This window comes from Stomoxys calcitrans, chromosome 3, assembly GCF_963082655.1.
Source record: "Stomoxys calcitrans chromosome 3, idStoCalc2.1, whole genome shotgun sequence".
Lineage (NCBI taxonomy): Eukaryota > Metazoa > Arthropoda > Insecta > Diptera > Muscidae > Stomoxys > Stomoxys calcitrans.
In genome coordinates this window covers 6,738,585-6,747,238 of record NC_081554.1, presented here as the reverse complement: position 1 = coordinate 6,747,238, position 8,654 = coordinate 6,738,585, and the positions used below count along the sequence as shown (strand labels likewise).

Below are 8,654 nucleotides of genomic sequence, written 5' to 3'. Positions count from 1 at the left end.
AGTGCAACTCTGATTTTGTGTATGTAACTAGCTCTCGCCATTTTGTGTTTGTGTGTTATAGTTCTTAACTGTAATAAACACACAACCAAAAGTTTTTGCTCAGCTGTTTATAGACACTACCTGCTAATTATGTCATTGAACATACTTTGACATTAGGCCTGTTCGCGTAAAAAATTGTAGGGGAGAGTAAGAACAGCCTTTTTTCTCTTTTGCTATTTATTTCAATAAAACAGCTGGTTTTCTAAAAAATATATCTTCGATTCTGCAAATTGCTGCTGAAAAAAACCTCCAGCAGATATTTACAAACCCTCAATCAGCAAACTTTCAAAATGTTGCTTGCTTTCAAGCACTCTCCCGCTCTCTTCTGCTGACAAATAAAGTACGCGAACGACTTCCAGTAACATTTCGTACAAATTTGCACTAATCTCTTAGTACACGAACACATTAGTATATGACTCTACCTCCTAATTGTACCATTGCTTTATTGCGGATTATTGCACTTCAAATTTGACTTTTTAATCTGCAATAGTCATCTTCGACTTTCGATTTTGTACAAAAAAAATCGATTAACCGATTAGAATCTAATCATTAGATCCCTATTTCATATGTGTGATGTGGCGAACGAAAATTAACCGAGACAATAAGTGATTGTTTTTCCAAAAACTCGAGAAAAATTCACAAAAATACTTAATCTGGAGATTGTCTAAGCGAAACGATAAACGAAAGAACGCAATGCAAAATGTGGAAAACCAGCAGCAATGCAGCAACAACGAATGTATTCACACAAATAGCAGTGACGTTAGCCTTTACAGTACTTCTGTGGGGCACGGCACACGGACTTTCAGACAAACGCCTGTGTGCAGATGAGAAATGCAAGAGTAAGTTATTGATGAAAACAATCCATTTGGGTGAGGATGTTATAAATCATTTGATTATTTAATTTCTTTCTAGCTATAATATCTGTGGGTAAGGGCAAGATCAGCTACAGAGCTGGCGATGAGGGAATGGTGTCGTTTAAAATCAATGCCCCTATACGTATTAAGTCAAAGAGTGCTGGCACAGACCTATCATTATGGGGTGTAGAAGTCAATGGTCGAGAAGGATTTGCCCCAAAGCAATTCATAATGGAGGAGAGAGTACATGTCAAGGAAAAAGATTTGAAATTCATAGTGGATGTTGTAAATCCTGGAAGTGCACCTGCTGCGGTGGAGCCGCACATTTTAAATTCATCTGAGGTGACAGTTGAGGCCACTACTACGAAACCTTTGGAAGATGTAAATGCCAATCTCAAGGTGGAGTCTATAAACAGTAATCCAGTTGAAGGTGCCAGCATCATGCAGCCGGAGGTGGCAACGCCTGTTCAGCAAGAAGCCTTCGTTGTGGAGGGCACCAAGCTGCCAACACTTAACGATGTAGTGTTTGGTGAGGCCACTTCAGAAAGCCCCAACCAAGATAACATCAGAACTATGTCAATGAAGACTGATGATAGTGACGATGATGATAGTGGTGAAGATCAATTGGGAGATTATGACGACGACGAAGAAGATGAGAACAGTGAGGAAATCGTCAATAGCACCGAAAAGCAAGAAATAAATGCGTTTTCTACAAAACAAGAAGAAAAAGAGAAGATTGTTGTATATAGTGTAGAAGAATCTTCTGAGGCAACAAAAAATGAAGCAGAGGTAAAGGCACAAGAGACAGAAAATCAAACTACCAACAGTCCCTCGATTCTGGACATGGTTGCAGATGCAACAACAACAATATCGCCTTTCGATATGGATAAAGGATTGCCGCCAATTGAGAATTCAGAGGAAACTGTGGATCTTACAACAGAATCTACCGCGACTACTCACTCAACAAATGAACCCAGCAAACTCAATGAAAACAATTCTTCCGAGAATTCAATCAGTGAGGGAGAACAACCACAGACGCAACAAGAGCAGCAACAACAAGTTCCTATAGATGACAACAAAGTAAATTCAGTCTATGAAATTACTTTGAATACAACCCAAGAAGCCTTAACTACTGCCAACCAAGGAGAGGATGAGCTCAAAAACATATCGACTGACCAAAGTCTTCCGGAGACTCGGAAAAATCAGGATGTGATTGGACATTCAAATGTTAGTATTGAATCTGCAATTGACCAGCATAATAAGGAAACAATTGTAAGTGATAGTATAGAATCTATAGTGGACAATATCTTAGAAAATAAAAGCTCGGCAGAATCAGAATTGCAAACTGATGACAAAGACTCATTACATATTCCTAAAACGGGAGACTCGCTAACCAGCACAGAATCACCAAGTTATCAGTATTCCATTACACCACAGCAAACGGAAGGGGTTAAAAGTGAGAAAACTGAAGACTCCCAAACCAACACAGAATCACCCAGTTATCAGTATTCCATTACACCACAGCAAACGGAAGAGGTTAAAAGTGAGACACCTGTACAAACTACAGTGGTGCAGACTGAGTTACATACGACAGAAAATCCTAAAATAAGCATGCCACCAGCTGATCCCTATGCCCCAATTTCCCCTGAGTACATGGCTTCAACACCTACCCCTTATGACCCATACGACTATGTGCAATCATCAAATACCCCATTACCACCGCAATATGTAAATAGTCCCACTGAGTCATCACATACTGACGACATACCTATACAATTTGATTATTATGGTCAGCAGCCTACGGGATATATGCCACCGTCGGAAAAGGAACCAGAAGCCAAAGCACCATATATTGATACATCAAGTTTGCCTATGGAATATATGCCACCAGAAGCCAAAGCACCATATATGGATACTACAGGTTTGCCTATGGCATATATGCCGCCGCAACAACAACCTGAAGCTAGACCGTCGTATGTGGAAACTACAGATAAGCCTGTGGAATATATGCCCATGCAACAGCAACCGAATGCTGATGGAGGATTCATGGGAAATAACCTTCCGGAAGTAACAACGACAAGCCCATTAGAGCAAATGCCAGAAAAGAGACAAGAATCCGTTGGTCAGGGCAGTGCTGAGCTTTTACAACCGTTGGCTACCCCAGAACAACCCAGAATTAATGAGGAGGAACCCAAGCCATTGCCCTCCTTAACACCAACTACCGAAGAAATTGAAAAGAAAGACAACAAAGGACTTTTTGCCACAATAATCGATACGGTTAACAACATATTGCCCAATAGCAAGAAATCAAAATATGCCTATGAGGAAACCGAGGACAATGTGCTGAATAGACTTTTGTACCCAGAAGTGGGCGGTGGCCAGCATCACATGACAGAAGGTAATTATTATTTTTTTTTTATTATCAGTGCAGTGTTTTAGACTTAGCTGTGTATGTTACTTTTGCACGCAAAATCCCGCTACGCATCTCTAGCAAAATTTTCAGTAGCCAACACATGGTGACAAACAACCAATCTGCACACCGTTTGCTTATTAAGTATGCATTTAACAAAATGAAGCGTTATTACTTACAAGTAACTGCATTACGTAGTGTAAAAAATAATCAAAGCATGCATTAGTTTCCTTTGAATGAGGTCGAAAAAAAATCTCCAATGCTTGCAATGTCGCCTTGTAACACCAAGCGAACTGAGATTTTCGCTTAGGATAAGCCAATGGATTTCCTTTGGCAATTTCCTAAGAGCTGCGTACCGGATTAGTTTTTGCATGTAAAGCTGAGTATGCACCTCTACCGAAGTTTTCGATTGCAGCCAAGACATTTATGACGCTACTGAAAAATAGTTTTATAGAATACAAGATGGCGATAAACTTCGATTTATATTTTTGTGCTGTAATTAATCGTTTTTATTTGCAAATACCTTTATTTCATATTGCATGGTACCATGATATAACTACCAGGTAGTGTACCGTAAACAGCTGAGTAAAATTTTTTCTCGCGAAGTGCACTGGTTGAAAGTGCACGCACACGTTCACGTGTTTTGGTTATGTGCGTATATTATAGTTAAGAACCACACACATAATCAACGAAAAATGGCGCGAACTAGTAACATACATAAAATCAGGGTTGCACTAATCACAGATTTTGGCAGATAGTGTCCTCAAAATTTTGTTGTTGGGCAACTACCACTACCTGTAAATGAATATATCTTGCATGGAACTATTAAAACATACATTTTCATACGTAGTTGCATTTTCATGACATAATTACCAGCTAGTGTGCCGTAAAAAGCTGAGCAACAATTTTTTCTCGCGAAGTGCACTATCTGTCAACGAGTTTTGGTTGTGTGTCTGTTTTATAGTTAAGAAACATAACACACACAAACAGCGAAAAATGGCGCGAACTAGTAATATACACACAATCAGAGTTGATTTTGACAGATAGTGCACTCAATATTTTGTTGTTGGGCAACTGCCACTAGCTGTAAATGAAAATATCTTAGTTGTAAGAAAAAGTTCACCAATGCCTATTATGTCGCATTGTTACTTGCAAGCGAAATTTTCGGTAACGGTACCGGTAACGAACATTTCGTTTAGGATATGTTAATGCATTTCTTATGGAAACGAAAATTCCTCAGTGACGGTGTTCGAAGCATTGTACTATTTATTATGTTTGAAGTCCGGTATGCAGCTGTAGCAAATTTTTCGGTACAAGTGACAAACGTAGATATATAGATTTGCCCAATTATTAATAAATTTTTTACATTAGTACATGCATTCAACCTTTTGTTTTTGCAAAAAACTTTATAGCTTGTTGGTCTGATATATCAAAACATATATTTTCATTCGTAGTTGCAAGGAAAAATTGACCAATCCTATTATGTCACAATGTTACTCACAGAATATTTCATTTCAGTTGCGTACCTGTAAGCGAAATTTTCGGTAACGATATCGAAAACGAAAATTTCGTTTAGGATATGTCAATGCATTACCAAGGGCAACGAAAATTTTGTTTGAGTTGCGTACCGGCATTAAACATACATACGAGGTCCGATCAAAAAATGAAATATTATTTCAAGTTTGTGCACTTAAGTGAGGAACAGCGAAGTCAAAACTTCTATATTCATTTGTTTATTTATTCATTAATGTTAATCGAATCCACATGACGCCGATTTGAACAAATTGCATAGAACTATTCTTATGTTTCTTTATTTCTCTTTTTTTTTATAGAGCAAATTCAATTTTGCGAAAAACTGGGACCCAACGAATGTCCTCATGCGGCCACGATGAATCATCCAAAACACCTCAATGAAGAATGCAATTGCTCCTTGAAATCTTTAATCACCAATGAGTTTACCCTGGAAACTTTTGCCCAAGCATTGGCTTCTAAGGTTTTGGAAATCAGTGATTTGTTGGCATTTTTGGCCATTGTGGCGGCAGCCACATTATTCTTTGTTTTTGGATATTACTGCTTCTGCAATAGCAGCGGCGAAGGGGCTCTACTCTCCAAACTCAATCAACTAGAAAGTAGTCTACTGGCTACCCATAAGGAAAATGCCATACTCAAGCACAATTTAATGTCTACCAGACAGAAGTTAGCCAGTATTGAAGACAATTCCTTTGGTTCCAATGATATGGTGGTGTCACTTAAAAAAGAGCTGGAAGAGGAATTGGTGGAAAAGGCTGGTCTGCAGGAGCAAATAACCACATTACAAAAAGAACTGGAAAATGCAGCCGATGCTGGCATAGAATTAAATAAAATTGTCTCGGAATTGTTGAGTAATCAAACGGGAGATGAGAGCATTATAAGCAGCGTTGAAGAATTGCAGAAACAATTGAACGAGCAGCAAAGTAAGTATATAAAATTATTTATAACTACCAGTGTATGCTACAGTTTAGAAATTTGTGTGTTTAGATACCATTCTGGAAATAAATGCCAGTCTGGCAGAGAAGAGCCGCGAAAATAGTGAGCTGCAACTATTAATAGCCGAGCAAAATGCCCGCTATGAGTCAGAAATCTCTAATCTGCAACGTGATAATGACGAACTAGAAGCTGAAAAGGGCAACCTGCTAACACGCATGGAGGAAATCAAAACAGACTTTGACAAAGACATAACAGCTGCTTTGGAGGGCAAGAATTTTGAAATCAAAAGACTACAAAATGAAATTGTAGACTTCAGCTCTAAAGTGGAGGCGGAGCATACCAAATGGCAGACCAGTATGGCCAAAGTGGAAGTGAGTATCTGAAAATACATAAAAAAACCAATAGAAAATTGATTTTTTTTCTTTAAAAGGCCTTGGAGGAGTGTTTGAAAAATGTGAAAAAGGATCCCAATGTAAACATAACCCAAGTTATAGATGCCGCAAATGTTAGAGCTGAACTATTGGATGCTCAAAAGAAATACAGCTCACTGAAGGAGCGTTTGGAATTGGAATTGGTAATATTTTGAAACGCCACAAAGATGTAGTGTCTCCATGCTAATTTGAAATTCCCCTTAGGATGCCAGAAAAATATCCGAAAATCAACTTAATCTTGTAAGCGCCGAGGTGGAAAAGCTAAAACAAGACTTCAATCAATCGGAGAAGGATAAACTGGAAGCTCAAACTAGATTAGAAGTATTGTCCAATTACTTCAAGGACAAAGAGACACAATTACAAAAGTTAATCTCCCATTATAAAATGTAAGCATGCAAACCTAACGGTTCCACCTTTGCCTTTCCAGGGAATTAAGCTTAAAGGAGACAATGTGGCTGCAACAACAAGGAGAGACTTCTACCACTGTGGAACGTTTAACTGCTATGAAGGAGGAAATACAATCATTGAAGTGAGTTTGAATTTATTTGATATGCTGTTTAATACTCTCAATTATTCTTTAGATCTCAAAATGATGCCTTGCGTGCTGAGATAGAGGCGCAAGTGGCGGCGCACAAGGCCCAAACAGGCACTTTGGAGAATCGTGCCCATGAAACTTGGTTGGCGGCTCGTCAATCCGACAGACGCTATGAAGAAGCCAGAGCAGAAGCCACAGCATTGCGCCGAAGACTGACAGCTTTGGCTGGTGGCAATGTCAACGAAGCCAGTAAGTGCCTCAAATTGGATTTATAAACCAATGTTTATGGAATTTTAATTTCTGTTCCTAGAACCTTCAGCAGGTCCTGGAAGTCTGGGCGAGGATTTGGCAAATGCTCCCTCCCCCATACATATGGAGTCGCCGGGGTCCCCTATGTTGGGTCGTTTACCTCCACCGCCATTCCTGCCACCTCCCTTTATGGGACCACCTCCGCCATTTATGGGTATGCCACCACCACCTCCGTTTGTGCCAGCCGGTGAGATGCGACCTGCACCTTTGGGTCGCATTATGTCTCCTATTCCACCGCAACGTTCTAATCTAATGGATTACGATGACTACATGGATTATGAGGGTAACAATTCGTGGCATCGTCATCACACATATTCACCACCACCACGAACATATCGCTCACTCTCGCCCACTGATAGTCGCTACAATTATGGCACAGAACGTGATCTTATGTCCACCTATGACACGGAAACAGACTTTAGTCCTCCTCCAAGCCCCAGAGAGACGAGGCGGCGAGGAGGCTATGACAGTGACAAAGGTGGACAAAGTAGAAATCCTTACAACAACTCAAAGAAATCATCCTCAGGTCAAAAGGGTAGGTATAAAAGAAAAAGCAATGGCATGTAAAAGTTTTATTTTTTTTTTAACTTTTCCACAGGTAACATAAGTTCTGGCTCTGACAAATCCTACAATTCTTCTTCAAAACGAGGTGGTGGTGGCGGCGGCGGCGGTGGCGGTAAATCTAAATCTGGTGGCGGTGGCAAATCTTTGGTTTGATTTGTCCCTTAAATCCTTCTTCCTTCCTTCCGCATTAGAGGAAATAAAGCCCCACAAAACATTTCCGTTGCAAATGCATTAAGCCTAAGAGAGCGAGTCTGAGAATGAATTGAATGTCTGTGTAACACGAATGCAAGTAGTCCATTCATATACCGTCGTCGTCTGCCGTCGTCGTCATCGTTCTTTGTTAAATGTGTAGTTAAATTTATAATTTTTTTTTTGTAATTTACTCACCATACAAATGAGATACATCATTCTAAACTTAATGATACTTATTAAGCTAAAACACTAACAACAACAACAACAAGAAAAACAAGCCAAATCATAAAATCGAATTTTAAGTGAATTCAATTTTGAAAGAGAAACAAGAAGAAAAAAAAAAATAGAAAAATCAACTACAACCACAAAACAAACACAAAACTTGATAAACCACTTTTTTTATTTGCAATCATCATCATCATCCTACATCACTGAACACCAATCAATTATCGCATACCAAAACATACATGAAATATCATATGCGAAATATGTCTTCAAACAACTTTAAAGTAATTCATTTGAATCGAGAAATGGGAATGGTAAGTAAAATAAACATATATATCAAATTCTTCATGAAAATCAAATTTCAAACAAGCCTTTAACCCATTAACGCCTGAAACTCGGATTCCTTGTCCAATTTTGATAAAATTTCGTGTTTTCATTATTAAGAGCATTTATTTTGACGTATTAATTTTTTTAATTTCTTTTTATACCCACCACCGAAGGATGGGGGTATATTCATTTTGTCATTCCGTTTGCAACACATCGAAATATCCATTTCCGAGCCTATAAAGTAAATATATTTTTGACCAGCGAAAAAATCTAAGACGATCTAGCAATGTCCGTCCATCTGT

At 38.8% G+C, this 8,654-nt stretch overlaps 1 protein-coding gene across 1 annotated transcript; it reads left to right on the top strand.

Moving 5' to 3' along the window:
- Positions 1-591: 591 nt before the first annotated feature.
- Positions 592-8,309, top strand: LOC106080822 (transport and Golgi organization protein 1). The gene is made up of 10 exons (XM_013242400.2): positions 592-878; positions 952-3,291; positions 5,136-5,756; positions 5,821-6,140; positions 6,200-6,343; positions 6,405-6,565; positions 6,628-6,729; positions 6,782-6,984; positions 7,046-7,579; positions 7,643-8,309. The coding sequence occupies exons 1-10, from the start codon at positions 740-742 to the stop codon at positions 7,759-7,761; spliced, it is 4,683 nt and encodes a 1,560-aa protein (XP_013097854.2). The 5' UTR covers positions 592-739; the 3' UTR covers positions 7,762-8,309.
- Positions 8,310-8,654: the final 345 nt, after the last annotated feature.

What these genes read in the sequence shown, in the direction of transcription:
- LOC106080822 (XM_013242400.2), top strand. Translation starts at nt 740, where the DNA reads ATGTGGAAAACCAGCAGCAATGCAGCAACAACGAATGTATTCACACAA. An exon ending in CCAGTATGGCCAAAGTGGAA is followed by an intron (nt 6,141 to 6,199) that starts GTGAGTATCTGA and finishes TTTCTTTAAAAG; the next exon opens with GCCTTGGAGGAGTGTTTGAA. An exon ending in GAGGAAATACAATCATTGAA is followed by an intron (nt 6,730 to 6,781) that starts GTGAGTTTGAAT and finishes ATTATTCTTTAG; the next exon opens with ATCTCAAAATGATGCCTTGC.